The sequence below is a fragment of the Mauremys reevesii genome, linkage group 4, assembly GCF_016161935.1.
Source record: "Mauremys reevesii isolate NIE-2019 linkage group 4, ASM1616193v1, whole genome shotgun sequence".
NCBI classification, from domain to species: Eukaryota; Metazoa; Chordata; order Testudines; family Geoemydidae; genus Mauremys; species Mauremys reevesii.
Window position 1 is genome coordinate 43,015,305 of NC_052626.1, and position 26,376 is coordinate 43,041,680.

The 26,376-nt window shown below is 48.0% G+C and overlaps 1 protein-coding gene across 2 annotated transcripts in view; it reads right to left on the bottom strand.

Moving 5' to 3' along the window:
• Window positions 1-23,766, bottom strand: part of VSX2 (visual system homeobox 2) — a 39,349-nt gene extending 15,583 nt beyond the window's left edge. For both annotated transcript variants that reach the window (XM_039533495.1, XM_039533496.1), the window contains exons 1-3: window positions 23,320-23,766; window positions 21,915-21,999; window positions 17,777-17,900 (exon numbers count right to left, since the gene is read on the bottom strand). In XM_039533495.1, the coding sequence (XP_039389429.1) occupies window positions 17,777-17,900; window positions 21,915-21,999; window positions 23,320-23,740 (630 nt within the window). In that variant the 5' untranslated portion in view covers window positions 23,741-23,766. The remainder of the gene's footprint in view (window positions 1-17,776; window positions 17,901-21,914; window positions 22,000-23,319) is intronic.
• Window positions 23,767-26,376: the final 2,610 nt, after the last annotated feature.

Here is a 26,376-nt window from a genome sequence, read left to right on the forward strand (position 1 = left end):
TTGCTGGGTGTTTTTTTTCCCTTGGCCTTCTTTCTTGGGTGATTTTATCTGCTCCCATAATCTCATCTGTCATCTTTATGCTGATGATTCCCTGATCTACTTCAATCCCTATCATCTCCCTGTCTAATCTAGCATCTCTGACTGGCACGTCTCTGAAATGTCCTGCAACCATCTCAAACTAAACAAGGCAAAAGCTGAATTTCTCATACCTCTTCCCAAGCTCTCACCTTGCTTCACATTATCTAGCACATTGAGAACACCAATGTTAGTCAGTCATCCAGACTGTCAACCTCTAATTCCTGATCCTCCCTTCTCTCCCCATATCCAGCTCTTGACAAGTCCTGGCACTTTCTCCTTTATGTCATCTCTAAAACCCCTCCCTGTCTCTCAGTTCCAACCACTAAACCCTATATCAACATGCTGGCGCTCTCTTCCAACCACCTCCTCTCCATCCACCTCCCCTCCAGTCTGTGAAACACTGCTCCTAAAATCATCTTCCCCTTCTGCAGCTGTGAACATGCCACTCCCCTACCTCTTCACTTTTCCTCGAGAGGAGGCTTCCTCTTGCCTTGAGTAGCACATTGGAGCTTCTTGTCCCCACCTTCAAAGCCTTGAACAATCCCGCCCCTGTCAGCATCTCATCCCTCACTCCTCCTCCCCTTCCTCCTGAGGACAATACACCTTCCTTTGTATCCTTCTCCTGACATCCTTCTTCCACTCTTGATTCTGCCTTTTCTTCCATGATCCGCCGCCTTATGCTTCCCTCAGCTTGGGCACCAATTAGTTAGCTTCCCTCTCCTGATTCAAAACCCTTCTGAAAACACGTCTTCCCCCCAGTGTTTTCAGTGATAATCCGCTGAAATGAAAATGCCACTGCAGCAATATTGATCCCTCTGCCTGTGCATCAGATGTGTCCCACTACATTGTCTGGGTCCAATTTAAGCTGCAAACAAACCCCTTGGGGCAGAGACTGTCTCTCCCTCTCTTTGCACATCACCAAGCACATTGTTGATGCTCAATAAATCAATTAATTATAACAACAGTGCAAGTCTTGACTGGATCTTGATAACTCCCTAGCGAGTCTTGATTGCCAGCCAGGGGTGCAAGCGTAGACTTGGCTCAGATACTGCTCTCAGATAGGTACTGGGCCCTCCTCCTACGTGCCCAGGAGTGGAAGACCTGGCCTGGCTTGGAAACTTCCAGGCTGCTCAAGGAGGCTGCAGCATGTTTATAAACCAGGAAGCTGTTTATTGCTGTTTATTCAAATGTAATGTCAAGATTATTGGCACTATTTATGGTGACATCACTTTCTATGGAGGGTGTAAAAGGGCTATGAAGTTAAACGAGCACAGTAAAGGTGGCACACGGCCTGCATGGCTGATCATAGAAGTCATGACTAGCATTGTCCCTGCTGCTTGCCTAAGCACCGCACAAAGGAGCTTTGCACTGACACCAGGAAGATGGATCCCACCACGCTGGAGGACAAAGGCCTTTCCTTCCACGCTCAGCAATTTGTAACTACCTCTGCCTCTGGACTCACATCCACACCTCTTGAGGGGGAGGGTAAATCTATGTGCAATTGTCTGGCCTTCATTTGAGAAGCTGTCACTTGCTGCTAGTGATCTTACCAACTACAGACCTGTCTGAAATCTCTCCCTCCAAGGTTACCTCCCTGACAAGGTTGCTGCAAGACTAGTCCCTCTTCTCCGATAACACCTTGGACCCTTCCAGGCTGATTTCAGACTGGCACGTGGCATGGAAACACTGCTGCTGTCACTGATGGACTGTGGACAAGCTATGTAATATTAAGGTTTATGGACATGCTAACATTGCTAGATCTGGTAGCATCTTTCATCACTTCCATCATGTGATGCTACTAACCCACCTATGGGAGTCGAGAAGGGGGTAGCAGGCATCATGTTCAGCTGGCTTCACTCCTTCCTCTTGAATAGATCCCTGCGACTAATGATGGGCACTATTCCACAACACTGAGGGCTCTCTCCTGTGACACTCCACCAAGCTCATCACTGCACCATACACTACAAAGGGGTGAATATCACACAGTCTATGAAACCTCCAGTTAGCGCACCAGCAATTAGCAGGCGAGTTGATCCCAGGGTTAGGGTGCTAGCCAGAGAGCCAGGTTCAGTTCCCTGCTCTATCATAGCTTTCCTGTGCAGCCCGGAGCAAGTCCCTTAGCCTGGCTGTGCCTCACACTCTTACCTGTAAAATGGGGATAACAGCACTTCCCTCCCACGGAGGGGTCTTGGGAGGCTAAACCTGTTAACAATTGTGAGGTGCTCAGGTGTTATGGTAATGGGAGCCATCAGTACCTACAACAGACCGACAGAATTTCCCAGAAGTGCCTCAACCTGGGTCCAGTTCTCAAGGACTTCCTAACACTACTGAGGTTTCCATGCAGGATCCTTGAGACTCTCGAGCTACATTTAATGTGCGTATTAAGAGAATGACTTGGGCTGTAAGCTTTTCCAGGCAGGCACTGTGGCTGTGGAGCCCCTACCACCAGGGCACCAAACTCATTCAGGGAGGAGGGCTGCGTTCCCACTGTAGGTAGGGGACTGGAGCAGAATTCTAGGACTCCACACCCATCTCCATCCACAGCAGAACACCTGCTGCTGTCAATGGGAGATTTGACATAGATCAAGGGTAGAAGCTGGGTTCCTGTTCTTTATTAACTACTTTGGTGTCACACTCAGTAACACTTGGCAGAAAAATGCATCTCTCCTGTAGGCCACAGTTATTTCTGCCCTTTGTTTCTCTTCCTTCTCCCTCCTTCTTTGCCTGTTTCTCTCCTTCCTTCTGGTTTTTGTGTCTCCTCAGATCTTCCCTCTGCATTTTCTTCCTTGTACCCATTCCCAATCCGCTGGGCTCCTCTCCAAATACTGACCCCATTCCATTTGCTGAAAGGAGCAGTAACACAATTCATGTCGACATTAACATGTCCTTTTGGTTGACACTTCAATGAAATTAATAGGAGTCTGAACAGTGAATGCCTCTCTGAGCCATTGTTTCAGGCTGGCTGCAGACTTAGGAAGACAGCAGTGCATCCATTCACTCTCCGTTCACCTATGGAAGCTTTTCTTTGTGACCATGAGGGCTAGAAACTTACTTTTTTACAAAATGTAACCAACAGCCTGATCAGTGTGGTGCTTTGTCTCCCTCTAGTGGGCCACAGCTAGAGGTTGAGGCAGCTTTTACAGCCTTAGCTAACGGAGCTTAGTCTTTTAGCTCAGGAATTAGAGGGTCATGACATTCTGCACAATCTGAATATGTCACACAGGCCACAACAATACAGCAGACGGGCCAGATCCAGCCTGCAGTCAATACATTTGACACTCCTTGCCTTACCCAACAGGGTCCTGCTACTGACGCAAGTCCCCAGGTGTTATGGCACTATAAATAATAATACCCAATTTATGATTATTTATTCTGCTCCCTTTCTTCATGTTTGTTAGTAATCTCCTTTGGTCATTTACATAGCAAGTAGTGCTGGCAAGTCCTTGTTTCATGCAGTAAGAAATCATTTTACCACTATGCTCACGACAGCTCTTACTCCAGGCCTCTGCATATATGGGGCAGGGAAGAGACCCTCAGCAGTCCAATGCACCAGGTCAGATGAAACACAAAGGAAAGTATCACCAGAACATCACCAGCTGACACAACAGGCGAGATGGCCATAGTCAGAGCAGAAGAGCAGGTGGAAGAATGTGACAACCAAGAGTAATACATGTAGAAACCCTCTCCCTGGCACTAGCACCTGCCCCAGCTGTGATGCAGCAGCACAGAATGCTGTGCTGGGCAGAAAGACAGCCAAAGAGAGGGCAGCTCGAGCTGGGGCAGAGGCTCGGAAACCACCTGAAGGGGGCAGTTGGAAAAAGATGTTAGAGAAGAAGGCGGGAAGGAGAAGGATCTAGCTGCTGAGCCTGCAGAGGAATTGGAGCTGGGGTAGGAGGTGATAAAAGAAAGAATAAAAGTAGGGAACTGGGGAATAAGAAGGAGGTTAGCAGAAGCAGAAAAAAAATAGACCTGGGTATGTGAGCAGACACTATTAGCGAAGGGAAGTAGAGGGAAATAAAATCCAGAGAGCGAGTATCAAGGGAATAAACCGAACGGAAATATAATTGGTGGGAAAAGGAATTGATCAAAAAGCTGTGTTAGATGCAAACAGATCCTGGAAGGATCTAAAATACATGAACGGAGAGTGTGACTGTTTGAACGTCTATTGAAGGAATACAGTTTAAAGGTGGCTAATGGAAAAGTGATGGCCCACTAGGTGAGGAAAGCCCACTTGTGCTTAAACTTGGTGCAAAGAGGTACAGGCACACAAACATCAAATCTAAGGAGCACTTCAAGATGAAGGAACAAAGAACTGGACAACCAGAGTGAAGCGGGACTTACAGCCAAGGAGAAGAGCTGATTCTCCTCTGAAGTGACACCGTATATTGTAATCTCTCTTGTTCTTGTTAATAACAATGCGTTTGGTACTAACTGACCAGCATGTAGAAGCTCACAAAGGTTAAGGAGTTGGTAACCTATTGATCATTACTATAAATAGGGGGTCTTTGGTAATGTTCTATGTTATTTATGCTCCCAGTACAATTTGAGGGTTTCCCATATAAAGTTCTAAAAATTTACAATCATCCCTGTTGGCTTGGTTTGCTTCTGCCTCTCCTCACAGCTAGTGTAGCCCAGCCTGGCTGGGTCAGCACAAATGCAGAGGGCAAAGGGCTATGGAGCCTCCCAACATCATCCCTAATGACAGGAGCCTGCCCTTGAAGGAGATGAAGAGTCTGAGACCAGGCCAGATATGGACAGTTCTCTGACCAGTGCCCAAGAAGACAGGAAGCCACCAGAGAGAAAAGGCAAGTACTGCTATTTAGCCTCACTATTTGGGCACTTCACAGCTACGCCGCAGCCCACATCTCAGCTCCGGTCTCTTCCTACCCCTCCCTTGCACCTCACACTCTGCCCACTCCTCTTTTAATGCAGCCTTGGCCTTCTTCGCCCCATTCATGACTCCTGAAATTTTTGCTCCATGCCCTTCCTCTTTCTGTGCACGAAGCACTCTCACTCCCAGCCTTCAGCTCCCTCCTCACTCTTACTCCTTTCAGTTGCTTTGTAGCACAGGTCTCCACACCCATGTTTTCTACTTTGGCTAGAACACAACATGGCTAATGGTATGATCCACTACCCGTGTTAGCGAATGTCCTCTCCAGTGCAGTGCACCCTTGTCCTTGCTGTCTCTTCTTTATCCTTCTTCTTCCCAAAACTCCATTGCCTGTTGTCTTCTTTCTGGAACAGAAAGGCGGAGTTTTCTGTATAACTTGGGAACCCTGTTGATGAGGCTTGCTTGGCTTTGTTTGTGACCCAGCGCACATGGATAATCAAAATTCCCCAGGAGCTGAGCTGAGAAGAGAACACCGAGAACTGCGCCAGGAAATTGTCCTCCTCGTCTTTTTCCTGTTCTGAGAGATCTTTCTGCTTTGTTTGTCATTCCCCCAAAATGTCTCAACCATTCTTCATTGTCCAGTTGTAGCTCCCTAGCACTGAAAACGGCTCTGACATACTTCGTTAGTCCTCCACCTCCTCTTCCCTCTCGCTCTTCCAAGTAGGTTGTGCCCCTATGTACATTCCAGTTAGTGGGATGATTCCCATGCGTTTCCATCATGCTCACAACATTGTTGAACTGTTGAGGAGGAGACAGAACCAAGCATTCTGCCCTGGCCAAGAAAGCAGCACTGACAACATGCTCTTAAGGGGCGGAGCAACGTGTGCCTTTTGCCTACACACTGAAGAACTCTGCGCAGCATCATGCTTCTCTGAGTTCCCAGTGGGGTGGAACCACTCCACCCTCCCCTACTCAGGCCCCTTGTGTCTAGGAGATCAGACCCTATTCTGCTTGAGTGACACCTGCCTCCTGTTCTTCCTCATAGAGGGCATTCCAAAGCTCTAACTTGCAAGCCCTTCTCTACACTGGCAGATCCCACATCAGTTTCTCTCCAGTACCAGTCTTCTCTTTCCTTCTCTTGCACTTGGCACTAGAAGGATCTCTGCTGAGAGGGTCAGTATCACTCCTGACTTAAGTACTCTTCCCAGGACTCCAAAATGAGTGTTGGTCATATCAAGTCTTCCTTTGCTGCTGTCATTTGTCGCCACAAGGACTGTAATCAGTGGGAAATCCCCGCCATCACATCCATCATCTGGATAAAGAATTAGCTTTGGCAGAGAGGAGGCAGCAGATTTTATTTTATCTTATCTGATGCCCGTATCTCATGATAGGTCCTCACTATAGAATCACCAGTAGACTCGCATGTCTGTCTTGCAGGAGGCTCTCTTATACTCCCTTCTTATCACCACTGGTTTGCTAAGGATAGTACTTTGCCTGTCTCAGTTGAGACCGTGAAGGTGGCAGGACATACTGCTTTGGAAATGCCCTGGTTTTCTCCCTTGTGTATATGTGATATGATGATGTCTTCTTTAGTTACATGATCACTTCCCATTTCTCAGATACGGGGCCACCGGCTTTTTCTATTATACTTGTGTTGATTTCATGGCCAACACGACCCAGTGTATTTTTATTGTCATAGTCCTTTAGGTTCGCTTCTCACTGAGGTCTGTCTCTTACTCATTTAAGCAGAAGCCACAAACTCAACAATTGACAACCCTGCAGCAGTACAGCAACTCTGGTGAAATTCAGGGGCTGAGGCAGTTCATGGCTACGTTAGCTTTGCTGTTAGCTTAGGTGGCTAGTGTGCACTGGCCAATGTCGTTAGCATTCTGAGTTGTATACTCAGGGCTAGAGTCTACCTTTTGCAGGCAGACACATACTAGAGGGACAGTGACGCCAACCTCAGTGAAAATGCAGCAGATGCTCCCATAGGCTCAGTTCCTGCCCCTGGCCACTGCCCCATCTCATCCCACTGCCTCATCAGGTAGCTAGAGCCCAGAGGAACACTAATTGGAAGCAGAGCCTGTCCAATACAAGCACATCATAGCCAGCCACTGGTGGGGGCACAAGAATGAAGAGAAGGTGCCATGAGCCCTTTATCTTCTCAGGCTTGCACAACTGCTCAGATGCCAGCTACAGTCATTGGCACTTAACCTGTAGTGCAATGAGCACATGTGGTTTCTAGGTATGTGCCTCTCCTAGACTCCAGCTGGCTTTCACAGCTCAATGCGCAGGACTGCAGGATGCTACACACAGTATCTTAAGGGTGAAGAACAATTGTAATTTTTATTGTGTTTGAGAAATAGTACGTGGCTGTGTAATTAAGAACTGTCTGCACTGCTGTAAATGAGAAGCAGCTTCACTGAAAGCACCGGTGTTACCCCAGCATAAAAGGAGAATCGGGCCCACCATAAGCGCATATACACACACAAGGAGGCAGATCCAGGCCTGCATGTAAAAGCTTAACTTTGGCATTTCCAGACTGTGATCCATTTGTGTGTCTTGGCTGTGTAGACTGTAAGATTTTCCAGGCAGAGACTGGTTCTCGCCCTGTGCGTGTACAGCACCGGCATGGCGATACCGCAACTGGGGCTGCTTGATGCTGCTGTAATATAAATAAATCAACAGGAACATGCCAGTAACAAAGAGTGGGGCCAATTCAGGTGTATTTTGAGAACATTCTCAGCTGCTAGTGAAGTGGGAGGAGCCACACACCAATAGAGATTAAAAATACAGGCAGGAAACAGCAATATTTGATTCAGCTTGGCATAAACAGAGCTAACCTAGCTGGCTAAAAGTAATCCCAAACTCAGGTACTCACTGAGAGGGAGGAATCTGAGGTGTGAGAACAGTGTAGAAAGTCTGAAGGGCCACGGTGGGCTAGGTATAGTGCAGCAGGTGCAGTTTAGACAGGAGCTTGCCCCGTGATATGGCAAGGAAAGAAGCTAATGCACTGCTGGGCAGCGTAAGCCATGACCTCACCCAAAGGAACAAAGAGGGGAGCATCGGGCCTCTACACAGCTCAGGTATGAGCCCTTCGGGAACGTTGCATTCAGGCCCTGAGTCAGCAAAGCATTTAAGCAAGTCCTTTGCTGAATCAAGGCCTCAATTCTGGGCACATCCTTACCCCAGGAATAGTGTCAGATTGGACCTTTTGGGATCAGGAAATAGACCCCGTGTCATGGTGCTGACAGTGAATGGAGCCTTTTGTTCTCTGGTAGATGAGAGGGCCCAGGACTGTCAAGATGTCCATGCTCCAGCAGTTGACATGGTGACGGGGCTCAGTTCAGTAGCATGGATAGGTCAGATCAGTTGTGTAGCACCGTGGCTCAGGCTTGGCTGAAGACAATGGTCTATCCCAGCAAAGTGCTGGCACCTGCCCTGGGGGCCTGACACTCCCCTCCCAAGTTGCATCCACCAGGGGCCCCAATAGCCAGAGAGCAGAGAGTCACTTCTGGGTCACAGGAAAGACACTTTCCCCCACAACATCATGCTCCTTATCACAAAACTTCACCTGGGAGTTTGTGTTTGATGCGCCACACACCAGCATGAAGAGGGAGGCAACAAAACCAGTTATGCTGCACTTACACCTCCCCTGCTAGGGCTTTGAAGAAACATGCAAATCAAGGTGGTGGTATTATTTATTAATATTTAATAAAGCTTCAAGCTTTATTAGCTAGCAGCCAGCAGGTTCCACTATGCCTATGTTCAGACTGCACAGCATCACACCCCAGCTGGGGACCGACACAGAGTCCTTCTCAGGCTGGCTGCATGGCAGGGGAGCAGACACCACCTCATACCCAAAGTCAGATGGCAGGCTCTAAACTAATGCTTCCAGCTTCACTTGATCTGTTTGCAAGAATTTGCCAGGCCCTCCCGGCATTAGCACTGCTCAGATTAGAGTCAGGAGATGCCTGTTTGTTCGCACCGCCTCCAGCCAAGGTGGCCTGCAGCAGGCCTCAGACACCAACACTGCTGTAGAGCATAACTGCAGCAGTTTCTTCTTCACCTCAGTCTCCGATTTCTCCCACGCAGTGGCTCAGACAGGCTTTAAGTCAGGGAAGGACAAGAGTAATTTGCATCTGCACCAGGACTTCTCTCCTGGTTTTGATGCGCCCAATGGTTAGGATGCAGGACAAGAGTGACAATATGCTTTTTATATCTATATATAGGCCCTAGGACCTGCTGCAACACCACCCAATCACAGCGGAAAGATAGAGGGCAGCCAAAAGGCAGGATGGATTAATTCTGGCAAAGAAGAATCAGACAGCTTTTAGAGCTCTATCAGGAAAAAGAGAAACGCTATAGAAAACAATCATCCATTAAAATATGAAGAGGGGTGTGTGTGAAGTTAACCATGACTCTAAAATGGCTGTGATATTGACCTGCATTTTTTAAAAGTCTGTACTCAACAAAATCAGGGAAGAAAAATTTATAAAAATAAAGAAACTAAGGGGAAATCTGCACACATACCAGTCAGCTGGTCCCTTTGACATGCACCCTAGGGCATGATGAGAATTAACTATTGAAGATACTGGGCCATCTATAATTTATTTTCCCCAACTCAGGTCATGAAAAGTTGGGGAAGTATCAGAGGATTAGAGAGAAGTGAATTCCTCAGCCAGAGGAAGGAGTGAGCATGACAGTTACAAGCACAGACATTTAGAGTAAAATTTTCAAGAGCACCTTGGTCCCATTTTCAGTCATTGTTGAAAACAAGATTGAAGCGATTTGAAAGTTTTACCTTAACTTCTATCTCTAGGAAGATAACGGAACAAATATTGAGGAGAGTAACTCATGTCTAGACTCTGACAGCTGTACTCACCCATGCAGAGACCTCCCTTACACTCTTGCCTGGACCATGGTCCTGGCTGTGGTAGGGAAAGCAAGAGCTAGGCACCCAATGTTCCCTGTTGCAGGAAAGTGGGTGAGAGTAAGCCACTCCTCAACAAGGGGCTCAGTAACTTATTCCTTCAGCACAAGGAAAGACGGGGGAGGAACAGTCACTCCTGACTCATGTCAGCAATGTGCCAGCAATGCCCCTCTGCCATGTACATTGGCCAAACCGGACAGTTGCTATGCAAAAGAATAAATGGACACAAATCAGACGTCAAGAATTATAACATTAAAAAACCAGTCGGAGAACACTTCAACCTCCCTGGTCACTCAATTACAGACCTAAAAGTCGCAATTCTACAACAAAAAAAAACTTCAAAAAACAGACTCCAAGAAGAAACTGCAGAATTGGAATTAATTTGCAAACTGGACACCATTAAATTAGGCTTGAATAAAGACTGGGAGTGGAGGGTCATTACACAAAGTAAAAACTATTTCCCCATGCTAATTTTTCCCCTACTGTTACTCACATCTTCTTGTGAACGGTTGGAAATGGGCCATCCTGATTATCACTACAAAAGTTTTTTCTCCTGCTGATAATAGCCCACTTTAATTGATTAGTCTCGTTAGGACTGGTATGGCAACACCCATTTTTTCCATGTTCTTTGTGTATATATATCTTCCTACTGTATTTTCCACTCCATGCATCCAATGAAGTGGGTTTTAGCCCACGAAAGCTTATGCCCAAATAAATTTGTTAGTCTCTAAGCTGCCACAAGTACTCCTCATTCTTTTTGCTGATACAGACTAACATGGCTGCTACTCTGAATCCTGACTCACAGTTCATTCCCTGCTCCTTGGTGTGGGTGTATTGCCTCTTACTTTGAGTTGGCCCTTAACATCTAGTAGGTAGAGCCACAAACAACAAGAAGCAACGTGATATGTAAAAAACACACTAAAAAAAATGAGTTCTGAACACTAATTTGTGGCTGAAGGAAGTCAGTGGATTGAATGCATCTGCAGTTTAATGAAGCCCTTGAGAACCAAAAGTCACAAAATTTTGATTTGTTTTAGCTGGACATGCCCATGCTTTCGTTAGCACAACCCCTTGCACATGGAATGCCACTCGAGAGAGTCCACCTTCTCATTTAATTCCTTCCCAAGTCTCACTTCCACTGCAATGTCTACAAGAAACTAACCAGCTATTAATGGCTAGATATAGGGATAATCAGGGATAGTTTACATAATAAAAGTGAAAAATATATGGCACTAAGAAGAGGTATTCCAGACACTCCATTTTTCTCTTGCCTACTATATCACATCTCCTCACAATTCAGCTGTTTTTAACTCAAACTTTTTGGGGCAGGGTTCACATCTTCCTATGTACCCATACAGCAACTAGCACATTTCTGGCAGTGCTAGAATAATAATTAGTTTGGATACAAGCATGAGCATGTGCACTGAAAACTGTCTGAAGGACCATAAGCAAAGGGGAATGAAAACACCCCATTACAGCAAGGGCTAAACAACTCAGCTGAAAAAAGTGAATATGAATTTAGAACTAAACAAGCATTTTACGCAAGAAGTGCTAAAGCAGAGAACTCCTCACATACCAATTAAAACGCAAGTGCTGATAAACACCAAGTGCCTTGAGAAATACTCAAAATAATATTGTTACTAATCCATATGCCTGCTTACTTTTAACTCACTTGTACACTTCCTACACTTCTGAAAGCAGAGAGAAAGTTAACAAACATCTATCTGAGATTTCACTGCCCAGACATGCCCCATGAGTTATTGGAAGATGATATATCTGTTGAGGAGATAGAATAGGCTATTTCAAAAGTACCTCATGGCAAAGCCCCCAACCCTGATGAGACTATTTTATTTTATACAGTTCTTTAACAAAAATGCTGGTTCCAAATTAACTAATACCGGAAACTGTTCCGTATGCCCTGGCAGTTTACCTCCAACTATGTATTCAACCATAACCTGCGTTTGTGCCTTAGGTTGGCCTATTTTACCTTCGATAAGGGCATAAAATCATCCCAAGTTTTAGCAAGCAGGAAGAATTTCATCCTGGTCTGGTCTTTACCAATCACATGGTACTTACACAGGCAAGAGATGATCTCATAATATTAATATTCCTTAAGGTAGCAGAATGAATTGCATATTTCTACAGCAATTCCATCCCTAGATTCCAGAAAGGCCATTGATTGCATTGAGTGGTCAGTCCTCATTTCTAGCCTTGAGTGATAGGATTGGGGCCAAAATTCCTTACTTTGAGGTCTGGTACAATTACCATATCAACAGCCATACTCTTTAATAATGGTTATGAGTCCAAAAACTTGGCCTTCAATAAATTAAATGTGCTGCCACTTGTCATTTTCTTTTATTATGGCTCCTCTAGCTCAAAAGGATTCATTCCAGTAACTGTATTTCCGGGGGGGGGGGGGGGAAATCAGGGATAACGATCACCCCCCAGGTTCTGTGTTTCACCTCCTAAGAGATCCCCCGTGGCCCATTCTCATGGGCTCCAACTCAGTTAGACATTGGAACATTAGAATTAGGTATTGGAGTTCGTGTAGCCAGAGACTCTTTAGACCTTTTCAAGTTGAATTATCCTCCTTTAGCCCCGCACTTTAGAAAACAATCTTGCATAACTAGAATATACTTAACCTCTATTTTCCTGAATAAACACTATTAGTATGAACTTCCCTCTTCATCCCCCTGCAATTAATTACTTTCCCCCAATTCTTCCAGACCCAATCTCAGTTAAACTTCTTTAACAACTGCAGGGTGATATTAAAATGTATTTTGACAGGTGGCAGATAAAAATTAGACTGTGTAAGAGAAGAGATGTATTCAAATGGGGTATCTAGGATTTGTGGTTCCATAGGGATCCAGTGCTGTTTGGAAGGGCCTGGGCAGTATCAGCACTATTCTCATAATGAATCCAATAGTGCTGCTAGACAGTTAAGTTGTGAGACTCCAAACCACCGATGGATTTTTTTTTTATACAGAATTAAAGATTTTTTTTATCTGCTTTAATATAATTACATTGTTTACTCACCATACAAAGGTTATACAGACTAGAGTTGCCAGAATTCTTAAATACTTTCCATTCCCTTCTCCCCTCTGTAATAATTGATCATTTCCCCTAGAAGATTATCCTACTCTCCATCCAAAAAAAAGACCAGCATGTTCTTACTAGATGTACCCAATTTCTTGATATGACTGGTCAGATATATTCCTTTGATCAGTAAGCAACAGTATAATTACACCAATATATCATTATTTCAATAATTCCATACTTGGACTTTTACAGGGCAATACCACTTTGAATACAAGAGGCTTACCAGGCTTGGAAAATATAACATTTTAGGTAACCAGAATTTAAATGCATCTAAAATCCACACAATACATTTAAGAGACCAGGATCTGCCCTCTTAAGAAGTATATAGGTAGATTTGGATATTAGATTCCTGATGACAGAGTGACTATATTTTATGGAAGAGGACAGACTCTTAACTCATCTCTTATGTTACCGTAGCTGGGAGTGGAGTCTCCCAGCCTGGGTAGACAGACTTGCACTAGTGGGGCGCAAGCTAGTGTGCTAAAAATAGCAGTGTGGACATTCTGGCTCAGACTGGAGCTTGGGCTCTGAAGCCTAGGAGATCAAGTGAGCTCAAGAACCTGAGCTGGAATGTCCACACTGCTACATTCAGTGCACTACCTGAAGCTGTGCTAGTGCAAATCTACCTGCCTATGCTGGGAATCTTGCTTCCAGCTGCAGTGTAGACACACCCACTATGTACTAAACATGTGCATACCCAGTAGCAGCCTGCCTCACCCCATACAGATTTATCAAAATAAATTGAGGCCAATGTCACTTCAGTTCTGCTATAGGCACTTTCAAACATGTGTGATGGGATTACACATGAATCCTGATATTTTGTGAAATGGTCACAATGCAAGTTACTAGGAGATATGAGACAGAACCTGCTAGAGAAACGAGTTCCTCCCTTGGTTTCCTTTTGATAGAGGAGACTTTCTAATGCTGCCCAGTGAGGAAATCCTCATGTTCCTTCTATGAGCATCTGCTTCAGCAAAGCATGGGACATCCTTACAATGAGGAAACTTGCTGCCCTAAAGAATTAATATCCATATTATCTCATTACCTGGGCACCTGGGAATATTTTTTTACTGAGTGCAGTATAATGTATCAAAACCAGAAACTAGAAGTATTTGATACCTGTTAAGAACACATGGTGCTTTGCTACAGGTACTGCTTGCGTGAATAGTTCTTGTACACCACTCTATTTCTGTTTTTCCATTTATTTTTGTATGTATTTTAATATTGGGCTTTGCTTGTGACCTCCAAAAACTAAACCCATTCATGAAAACAAAGGGTAGTAATACATGAAAATATGCAAGATGGGTCCAGTGGGAATGTGCAGGGGTTGGCATTAGGAGTCAGTCTTATGTAACTTCTTTATTAATGATCTAGAAGAGGGAGTGAACAGCATGTTAATGAAATTCACAGATGGTACTAAATTGGGAGGAGCTGCAAATCCCATGAGGACAGAGAAATATAGAGGGCCCTGGAAAGATTAGAAACATGGGCAGGGAATACGGAGAGATTCAGTTTAGGAAAAAATATAGCTAATATGTTAAGTGGAAAAATAATTTGAAACCAAAAATACTGAGTGGAAGAGGGAAACCTGGGAAGCAGGAATGTCCAAAGGAGACTTTGGAGCGATAGCAGACAGCCACTAGACAGACAGGAGTCTGCAGTGTGATGTGGAATCAAAACCAGGCTAACAGTAGTTTGGGGAGAGATGTGCAGAAGGTAGCTGTCCCTCACTATACAGCACTGGTGTAAACTCATTTGGTATATTCCAGTAGGCTCTTGATCCCGTTACCAGAAAGGCTGACAAATTGGAGAGAGTTCAGAGAAGAGCAACCAACTGATGAAGGGGTTGGACAGACTGATTTATGAGGAATGATTAAAAAAAGTTATTATAGCTTGGATAAGCAATGACTAAAGGTTGGAGAGTAGAGGCTGGTGGGGAGAGGACAGTGTATCACTATTTAGAGGGTGTAAATCCCAAGGCTGGTGAGAGAGAGAGATTATTCAGGGCTGGTACAAAGGAGAGTAACTGGATAACATTTAAAAAGGGGGTATTGAGGCTAAATATCAAGGAGCACTTTCAAGCATTAGCATCATCTTCCTGATATGTGGGGAGGCTTATAACACGAAAGAGCAGCCAGGGAAACACTAGAAAATATACAATAAGGAGCAATCCTGTACTAGCCCCTTGGAGACAGCCTGCCCTTTTCCTTCAGTATCTCTTAGGAGTCTCTTATGGGATTCGGTGATCTCTGTCCTGGCACGAGATGCTCAGATTCCCCATACAATAATGCCATGAAAAACTACCGTTTCCCATACCATCCCAGTTTCCCTAACGATCACGTCCCCCTGGGATACTGGTGCTGATGCGTATTACACCCCTGTTACAGAGTCTATAGCTCCTACTAGATGGGTTTAGTCCAGTTCCAGTTGAGTAGGCAGACCACAACAATGACAAGTTGTGGCACAGAAGTTGCCAAACAGTTTCTCACTGGATAGTGACAGAGTAAAATATAAATAGCAATTCAGTGAAAGACGAAAGAATTGTCAAGCGCTATTCAGCTACTAAATAAGACAGATGAAAACATTGGCTCACATCATCAGAAAAATGACCCAGATATTGACATTACACATGCAACCTTGACCTGCAGCACATGAAAATATTGGTCAATCCCAGCCTATCAGCCTGACGTGATCGGTAAGTGGTGTCTCTACATTTCAATAGTCTGGTTTTGTCCATAGCTAAGGTTCATTCCCAGACAGACAAAGGGTGAAGGCCCGCCTGTGGGAAATCAAAGAATAGTCTTTCTAATCTAGCTCCAGATGATGAATGCAAGCAACGTTTACCTCCCCACAGGCCTCTTACACCCTGATTCACAGAGACGACATCCCAGAAAGCCAGAGGTATCCAACTGGCTCTCCATCCAATTCTTTCTTGCTAGAAGCATCAGGACCTATCCATCAGTGAAATCCCAACGTGGAATACAAGGAACAAGAGACCTTATTCTAGCCATTCCTATTTCAGGTAAGGAGCCAATTAATTAGGTCTCAGGCCTGCTGGAAATCAGTGCTTAGGATAACAGCAGTGAGGTCACCAGGAATCATGCCAGCACAATAGAAGGATTGGGACTTGATTTTATCAACATGGTACGTTTGATTAGCACAAGCCTTTGGTGGGGGAAGATTTGTTACAAAGAAAAAAAGTGAAGCTGTTTGGTTTGGGAAACTCTCTCCATTCCTCCCTCTCCCCTGCCACTCCCCCCCTCCATCCCCCCGCCCCCCAGTTTATACCTCAGTAATGTACAGCATCGGCACTATATCCTTGAGTTCTCTAAGGTTCTTGTGAACCCATGGAATGGGCAGTCTACCAGTGCTGAAGAAATAGCTACGTAATGATGTGTTGGTCCCCTGAGTGCTGAAAGAGGCACAGACTGAAAGAGCAGATTTGAGTCAAGGGAGCGGTTGACAGAATGAGGGGGACAGTAAGAAAACGTGCAGTTTAGTGTGGCACGAAGAGGAACCCAGGCCAAGCCCTTCACAGAGAAGCCGAGCTGCATCAGCTAGAGAAGTAGCTGCCACAGGTATGCAGGGGAACAAGGCCAAGCTTCAACCCTGCAAGCCCAGAAGCTTCATATCAGCACACGCAGGGAAGTCAAAGGGCTCCATACTTTGCCGCTTTGTTCCTGCGCTTTGTGCAGGAACCAGGAGCGGGAGTTGGGGGAGAAGGGAAAGCAGAGGTGGCTTTAAGCTACCTTTGTGATCCCTACATTCTCAGGTTGTCAGGGTTGTCTACACTGCCTCTGACATTAGTTGCAGCAGTCATAAGTATTCTCTAGCTTCTGTTCTGGCCTCAATGCACCCCTATGGGCTGTCTGCCAGCCCAGAATAGCCGGAGAACAGCATTCTCCAACCACACCCCTTCCTTCCCCACCCTGACACACCTTATGCTAAAGGCTGTGCTAGGGCATTGACACACAGAGAGCTGTTCTGGCAGTTCAGTGCCATCCAGGGAATCCACATCTAACAGGGGTGCAATGGAAAATCAGCCCCAAAAGGTTTTCCTAGGGAGCCACAAGTGCCTGTTTGGAGAGTTCGACACAGAGGACACAAAAGGCGCATACACATGCCTTATTTAGAAACTCATCCATACTTGAGTTCATAAGACAATCTTATCCAGGGCTACACTAGGCAATCTGATGCACCCTCAGACAATGAGATCTAGCCCTCCTATGCGCCTCCAAGGGAACAGAGACTGGCTGTTCTCCAGGTCAGTGCTTCAATTTGTAGTAGGTTGGGATCAGGGATTTCTCAGTTCAGGGACCAGGTCTCTGTGGAGTTTCCTCTTTAATCATGTCCACACAGACCCTTGGGAGCGGCAAGGCACGGCTATCCAGATCATTTTGACCATTTTGGACTCTTTCAGTACAGCAGCTCCTCATTTTGGGGTTATTTTTTCTATTCTGCCTATTGTAAAATATATCCATTATCCTGGGTACCTTGTGGCAGGTGCTAGGGAAGTTAACAAAACAAATACACACACAAAACAGGACAGTACAGTACACACACTAACAGCAGCACACAATGCAATTGCACACACAAAACACCACACCCACAAAGACACGCCTCACACATACACCTAACAGATGCTTGCAAAGAAGCACAGAAAATATGACTGCCTAGAGGTTTCGGTTCTGAGGGATGGAGTTTTATTCAGTGTGATATGACCATTTCTGTGCTGGAAGCTGCCGTGTCCTCTCCTGAAGGAGAGAGCAAGCAAACGCTGCTTGGGAAGGGAGGGATGAGAGGGGTGCTCTAAGAACCCAGAGAGGAATGATTACCTGTATCCTGTCTTCGGGCAGTTCTGTTTTCATGGCCAGCATCTCTCTGGCATACACATCAGGATAGTGGGCCTCATTGAAGGCCTTTTCCAGCTCCTCCAGTTGGTAGGATGTGAAGATTGTCCTGAGGGGAGTAAAATTCATTAATCAGAATACAGAGAAAGCTGAACAGTCACAAAGATGGAGAAACAGGGAAAGGAAAATCTCAGAAACTGGATAACGTATGTAGATTGTGTTTTACTGTTTTTCTATGGACAGAAGGTCAGGCCCTTGGCTGAGAGAAAGCTCAGAAAGTGCCAGGACATTGTGTTCTTATAAAGTAACAAGTCACCTTCCTTTTTAGCTACTTCCTCCTCTAGACCGCCTCTCCTCCAGTTTCTCTCCCCCAACAGGATCGCTGAGATGACCATAATCTCTAGTTTAGATCTCAGACATTATTTCCTTCCAAAAGATATTGAAGTGTCTCTTTTCCCCTCAAAGAGGGGCCCACTTCTTGATTTATGGGCACTACGATCCCCTTTATGTTTGCCACACAAACACTCCAGAAGATTGGACTGAGGCACGGACAAGGAATGACATTGTTCTCAGCATCTCACCTCTCCCAAGTCTCTGCCTGCTTACAGACAAACCAATCCCTTCAGATCCCTAACCCTCAGCAAGTCCCCAAAGTTTTGTCACAGCCCTCACTACTTTCACCAGCCAGTTCCTCCCCACATGCACGCAATCTCCAACCACGAACCCAGGGCCAGTTCCCTTGCTCGACTTCTACACAGGAACCCAGAAAAACCTATCTCCCACTAGTGGATCCCTGCCTTCCTCTGATTTGCATTACCCCATTACCCACCATTGGAAATCCTTCCTGACTGCCCTGAATGGTCAATTGTCCCAACCTGCATCCGTATGCTCAGTTCTCAGCTTGGGATGGGTGGATTGAAAAAAATCAGCAGCTGGAAGCTGCGACAGATGAGAGCACAACTCCAGGAGAATGCAAAGAGATTCCAGCAACGGGGAAGTAAGGTACCAAGAGCTTCTTCACGTCCCTGCTGCCAGAAATCCTCCCTGAACCTCGGGCTGTCCAAGCCCTTTGAAACTCCAATTTTCTAAGTGTGGTTAGCCTACACAGCAGTTAGCATTCTCATGTTTGTTTGTTTTTTTTAAAACTGACTTGCATTTAAAGTAAACAATCAAACCATAGGACAGGAGATACAGTGCCTGAAAGAGAATTTAAAAAAAAAATTCACTGAAATAAATTAGAGAATTTCAAAAGATCCTATGCCTTCCCAATAGCACAAACAGAAACACAGTCTCAAAATTACCTTCCAACATTCAAAACCTAAGGATTCCACCAGATCAATAACATTATTAACAAGAGGGGCTTGTGAATGCAGGGGACTGAGTCTGCAATCAGATCTTTATTTAAATTCACTCCTAAATCTGCTCTGTGTTTAGAAGGATTCTGTTCCTGCTCTTGTAGAATCATGGACACTAAGATGAAAAAAGACCTATTAACTCATCCAGTTTCTCTCTTCTGGACCCAGTACAGGATGATTTGTTACTGTACATTCTCTAGTTTTTAAATGCCTCAAGTGTTTGGGGCTTCTACCATCATCAGGAGATGATGCCACAGCCCAGTGCAGCTCACTGGCTGAATATATATCCTGAAATTCATCCTATATTTTCCCTTTTTAAACATCTGATTAGTCCAAGTCCTTTTTACCACAATACATAATCCCTCCTTCAGTTGTCACTTAGCCCAGATACAGCAGACAGATTTGGCAGTTTTAAGCTTTTCTTATTAAAAAAAAATCACTAAAGAAAAGTTTGTTACTCTGCAAAATTGAAAACTATAAACAAATGCAAATCCTGTTTCCAGTATCCTGATCCAATTGTGATCCTTACTCCAATCCTAATTGAGATCTCACCCATCTTCAAACCCAATCTAGTTCACAAAGGAAATGAGTCCATATTTATTCTGGGGGTAACCATAGAATTGCTTGACTTGAAAGTACGTCACATAGGTCACTAGTCAATCCCCCTGGATTGGGGTGGAACCTCTAGCAGGGAATCTAGCCCATCCTGGGATATTTAGTCTCTTCCTGCACAGCATCCCGGCTAGGCTTTCACTAGGGTATCTTTTAATCCACTGATCCTGAATTGTGGCAGGATTGATTTAATTATCCCTAAACCATCCCTGATAGATGGCTGTCCCACCTCCTTTTGTCCTGACTATCCCTGGCCATGGCAATCCCAGAATCAAGCTAGGTACTTCTAGCAAACACTGTAGTGTCTAATGTTTATGTGGCTCAGTGATTTTTAGCTGCATTTTACAGATGGGTAATAGAGGCATAGGGAGGCAAAATATCCCATAGTCTGTGGCAGAGCTGGGAACTGAAGCTAGATCTCTAAGCTGTGACGCAAGTGCCTTAACCAACAAACCATCTTCCCTCATCTACCTTAGCAGCTTGTTCTACCTCTTGTTGAATATCTTCAATACTTTATTAATAATGAATAAGTGATTGATAGAAACTGCTGTTTGCCTAATAAATGATGCTAAAATTGCTCTACTGCATTGCAGAGTCCAGTTTTAATAACCTGACTACTCCCATTTCTAGGGGCCCTAGGATAAATGGCTTGTCACTTTAGGAAATATTTTAAAACTATTGGTGCCTCTGGGACCCGCATACCTAAAAACTGTAGGCACCTTTTGAGTAAAGTAGTAGCCTGGTTTCAAGGTTCCAGGATCCAGAGCCATAGGGAATAAATCCCCGAGGGTAACTTTTAAAAATAAATAAACAAGCTTTTTATTACGAAAAAGTTACAATAAAATTTTAACATACTAAATTGTATATTACGGATTCAGGGTCAGATTACTATTCAAAGAACCTTGCTGGTTGGGGAGCCCTTCTCCTCCTCCCAATCCACTAGTAAAGATGACCAAATTTCTTAATACTTATCCTCTCTTTTTGGCACTTCTCTTGTTTATGGACTTGGTGGGAAAGCTTTCCTATCAGGACAGTCCATATTTTACTATATCATAATTGTATAGGTGGAAGGGTCACCTATTTCCAATAATGTGCAATACAAAGTCTCACTGCCAACAATTAAAAAAATGAGTTTGTCGTTCTGTTTAAAATGCAGATACTTAATGCTCTGGTGAAGAGAACAGGTTAGGGGATCTCTAGGAAGCCGGCATTTTGTCACAAGATGGTTATCTTTATTAATTTCCTCCCCAAACCATTTAATTCTTGGGCACAACCACCACATGTGCAATTATGTCTCCCCAGTTCCCTGCAACTCTTTCAACAGAGTGCCTGTCTAGGAGCAAATATATGATGGATCTTAACCGGAGGCAAATGCCATCTGTGGGTAATTTTCGTGCGATTCATAATCAAACCCCAAATCCTGCTTCCTTTGACTGGGGAGCAAAAAGCAGAAGGCTCCCTTCAGATAGATTCCTCCCTCCTGTCGCCTTTATGGGGGAGTTCAGACCTGAGCCCCTGTTCCTATGGGCTGAATTAGCTCTTATGTGAAGGGTGCGTGCATCTATATAGAGAAGGGAGAGAGGAGTGGAATAGAGGTGGAAGGCAGGGTTTGGACCCAGTTTGCGGCCTTGGCTGGCTACTCGGGATTGCCGATCTCATGCATTCATGTTTATTTATATTTTTAATAAAACGTCCTTTTATTTGAAACCCATCAATGGCACAGCAAATCCATGCAACCAGACAGTCCTACCGCTATTGTCTTCATCCTTCAGCCCTAGCCCCTGCAATCGCCTGTTACACCGAATTAGTGCATTTTGTCTCAACGCAAGCCCCCCTGCAGCAGCTGGATCCAGTGAGCGCGAGGTGCTGCATGCACAGACCCAACTGCACCACCGGGGCCCGAGGCTGGAAAATCTTTGGGGGTCAGGAGCTGCGCCATCCCGTGCCTCTGTGCAGTGCCCAGCACGACAGGGCCTCGGGGATAGAAATAATAAATACGGCACCGAGAGGCCTAAAGGTACCAGCCAAGGTTGGGGCAGGTTCTGCTGCTGGGGGCAGGCAGGCGAGCCCACAAGGTGCGGGGGGCTCCAGGGTAGCCCTGCGGGGGTCTCGCCCGCTGGGGAGCCAGGGAGGGGGGCAGCGGGCTTCTCTCCTACCTGTGCCGTCTCTTCTTCCGCTTCTTGCTCTGGTTTAAGGAGGATTTGGACATTTTCCTGTCGCTGGAGGAAACATCCTCAGAGTCTGGGAAGAGAAACGCGGCAGAGGCTGAGGACGGGTTCGGGGATTCGCCTCTCCCAGCTGCGCAGAGGCCCCCCAGGCTGCTGGCGCCCCCTCCCCGGGCCGGGCCAGGGGCTCCCTGCCCGGCGCGGGGTGCCAGGGGCTGGCGCGGCCCTTGCTTTGCCTCTCCCTGGGGTTTCGCTTTATTTTTCGTTGGTTCGCCGAGGATTTCGTTGCGATCCCGCAGCTGCAGCCCCCGGGCCGGCCGGGCGAGGCAGAGCCCTCCCGGAGCGCCTGTCCCGGGGCGCGGCGGGGGAGGGCTCGGGGCTCGGCCCCTGGGGCTCCGAAGGGCCGGTTCTTTGCGCGCCTGTGCCCCGATTTCACCCAGTTTCGTTGGGATTTAATTCCAGGCGGCTTTAAAATAAAAGCCCCAAGAGGGCGGGAAATCCCCGCGCTGCGCCCGCTCCCCCGGGACCCCGCCGCGGGGGGACATCGGGCTCTGGGGGGGATAATCCGCCCGGCTCACCCGGGAGGCGCCGGCCGATTCCCCGCGTGGCTCGGGGCGCATCCCGGAGCCGCCCGGCGGCTCCTTCCCCTGTATTCGCCGCCCCGGGTGGTTGTTCGTTCCCTCGGGCCGGGGGCCGTTCCGGCAGCTCGGGGTTTCCCCCCACCTACCCCGGAGCGGCTGGTGCAGGGCGCCGGGACCCGCATTTCGATACAATCGGTTCTGCCATGGGGCAGGGACCGTCTGGGGCTCGCCCGAGGGGCGGCCGGGTGGGATCGGCCCGCTCCGGCCCCCCTCGGCCCGGCCCCCGGCGGTAGGTAGGTATTCCCGCTGCGGGCTGGGCGTTAAAGGCGGGCGGGCGACCCCGCCGGGAATGGGTGTGTGGCGGGGGGGGGGGCGGTCGGAATTATTACGATATTTACTAACTTTCCCCCGGGCAGCTGCGGGTGAAGCGCGCCCCGCCGGGTCCGGGGCTCCGGAGAAGGGGGCCGGGCGGATCCTGCCGTCTAGCAAACGGACGGCGAGGCACCTAATTCCCCGCAAACGAGTTAGGGGCTCCGGCGCCCCGGGGGTCCGCTCCCCTTCGGCTCCAGGAAGCCCCGGGGACGGCGCCCCCCATCCCCCGAACCCCCCATGTGGTACCCACCCACCGGCCGGGGGTTTCCCATCGCCAGTCCATCCACCTGGCGCCGGAACGAATTTTAATAAAGCCCCCCCGGGGGGGGGGGCAGCCCGGGCTTCCCTGCCGCCCTGGCTCCAATTCCTCCGATCGGGGGGCAGAGACCTGGGGGGAGCGGACCGGCTATGGGGGGCGCCCCGGGGCAGCAGCCTGAGCCTACCTGAGCTGGCCGTCTGGCTGGTGTCCAGCTGTCCGGGGGCCCGGGCCAGGGGCTGCAGGTGGACGCTCTGGGGGTCGGACAGCACCTCCAGGAAGGTGGGCTGGGTGTAGAAGCTGGGGATGCTGCCCGCCCCCAGGAGCCCCATGCTCACGCCACCTACCCCGGCGGGGCTGAGCACAGAGCGGGCCGCCAGCAGGTGCCCGGCGGGCAGGGAGTCCAGGGCAGCCCGGGGGTGAGAGGGCGGCTCCTTGTTCAAGCCCAGGATCTCCTGGATGCCGAAGCCGGTGCACCTGGGCGGGGTGGGCCCGGAGCTGGGCTTGGCCCCAGCCGCGGCCCCGGCCCCAGGCGCACTGGCCGCGCTGTCGGGTTTGGGTTTGCTGGGCAGGCTGTGGGTGAGCGCGTCTCCCGCTTTGCCCGTCATGCTGCGGCCGGCCGGTCCCTAGTGCCCGCTCCCGGGAATGCTCGGGAGCCCCCGGCTCAGGCCCCTTTTATCCGCCCAGCCTGGAGCCCAAGTGGGGTCAGAGCCGAGCAGCCAATCACAGGGGCCAGCCGCGATTAGGAATTCCAAAAAGCCGGCAGGCTCCAGCGCAGGCAGCGGAGGGCCGGGGGAGGTGGCCTGGGACACGAGGGCCGGGGGGAGCCCGGGAGATGGGGGAACCTTGTGGAGGCAGCGAGGACCTGGGGGCCGCCTGGGACGGAGGGAGCCTGGCAGGGCAGAGCGGGGAGGTCGGGGCAGTGGCTGGGGGGAGCCGGGAGAGGGGCCCTGCAGATCAGCTGGGCCAGGTCTTATTACTGATGTCGGCGCGGTGCCCAGCGACCCCAGCCAGCCGCTGGCCCGCAGGACGTGGGGTCTGAGCGGGAACAAGGCCTGACAGGTGGGCGCAGAAGGCAACAGCGGGAGGGGGCAGGCAAGGCCAGGGCCAGCCGGCTGTGGGCATTTGCCAGGTGCAGGCTTCGGAACTGGTGTTTTAAATAAGCGAACAAAAACACATGAATCAGGCCGCTTGCTAATAGCGAGCCGGGTCGGGGGGACGTACAGCCCCACCGCCGCTGCTAGCCTTGGGGCGGGGGGAATGATCAGAGGGCAGAAGCGGACCGAGGAGCAGTGTGGGGGCAGCCCCACACAGCCCGAGGGGAGGGGAAGCCCACAGTGAAGGTGTGCTGTGGGGAGGCTGCCGGCTGGGGCACGGGGGGAAAGGATAGGGGCAGGAAGGATTGTTGTGGTGGGTTGGGATTGCTGTAAGAAGGCATCGGAGCAACTGGAAGTTGAAATGCCTGAGCACATACCTCTGAGCCTGCCAAGGCCCAAGCGGGCGGGCTCTGTGTCACCCCCCCGAAAGGAGAGACACAAAGTGGTATTGATGCGGGAAGCTGAAGATGCTGCGGAATTAGCCTTCTTAGTTACATGATTATTTCTGAGGTAAACAACAAAGGCGAGGGGGCTATCCAACTTGTATGGGGCAGAGGTAAGGTCGAGACTGAAATGAGTTGTGTGTCCCTTGACCTAAGGTACAGCTGAGAGCATAGGAGGTAGCAATGAATAGTTTGTAAGATTGCACCTCCCCACCTAGACCTAAAGAGGCAGGTAAGAAGCGCAGACAGAGGACGACCCACACAACCTCTAAGCCTGGGGCTCCTCGGGAACAGAGCCTGGGCAGCAGGCAAAGGACCTCCTTGGTGCTTGGGCTTCAGAGGAGCCTTGGTCAAAGACTTTAATTTCAGAAGAGATCGCCTGTTGTCAAGCCTACATTTCATCCAATGCCTCTTAGGTATAACGTGTTTGTCACCCTGACGATCCCCTGCTTCTTGAAGTTTATGCCCATCAAATATTATTACACCCCTCAAGTGTCAACAGTTGCAGTACCACCCATCGGATGTGGGGTGTTTTCCAGCCACATTAGAAGACTGCCTTGGCCGTTATTGGGTGGAAAGTTTCATCTCTGAGATATGGTGCCCTGTTCTGCTCCCCCCCCCCCACCAGGAGTCCTTCCAAGGGAGCTTGATGGGATTCCAATTTCACTGAACTAGAAGGGACAGGCTAGAGTAGCCTGCTAGGTTCCTTTGCACTCTTCCCCACAGACTATGGGTCACGGTACAAATGTTTTAGTGAGTCCCAGTCATCACATAGGCCATTCTGCTTTTCAATACAACGTTCTAGAGAACCGAAGGAAGACACATGTCAAGATAAAATTTGATCACACCTGATTGAGTTAATTGCATCCCAGCTTGAAGGTTTAAGAGAAAGAGAAAAAAAAACCACTCTACCCATGACTTTTACTAAACAGGAACAGCACTTGAGAGACGGGGAGAAGTGAAAGTAGGTTTGTGGGAGGCAGAAAGGAAGTCCAAACATCTGCAAGAGGGAGCTGTATTTGGAGAATGAGACGTTGAGAATTGGGCCCCATACTGTCCACCTCTTTTACACTGCCCCAGTGGCATGAGAGTGTAAAAACAGCAAGTGGAGACAGTCTCCCTGAAGCTCCCAGAGTAAGAGCCAGCCAAAGGCATGGCAAGGAATGTGGCCAACATTGGCTATTGCAAGCCAGCATAGCAGCCTATAGCTTGTTTAATACTTGCCTAAATTAAAGCAGCCCCTGGGGGCCGCTCTTACTTGGGCCAGCCAGGGCACCAGAATCCAGTAGACACAGAGGTAGCTTAAAGCCATCTTTACCCCACCCCCTAGGAGGCACCACTCAGAATCTGGTCCTACAGCTTCAAATTGCTATGACTTATGAAAAGCAGCAGGATTCCTCATGCAGTAGGGGGCAACTGTTTCCATCCTTGAGGCAAAGGCTAGTCTGTTTTGTTGTACTTAGATAAGAAAAGTGAGGTCAATTACCTGCCAGCACTAGCTCTTTATAGTGCTTTCCCTCCTTCCCCTCAGCATGCTGCCTAGTACTCAAAGTTCCATTATACGTCAGTGTTTAGGGCTAAGACCTGCTGGCCCAGCCATCAATGTACTGGTGGAAAGAAGGGAGAAGGAGAGACCATGCAGAAAGCCCCTGTCCCTACCCAACACTCCCACGGAAAGGGCAGTCATAATGTGACAGCCTGAAC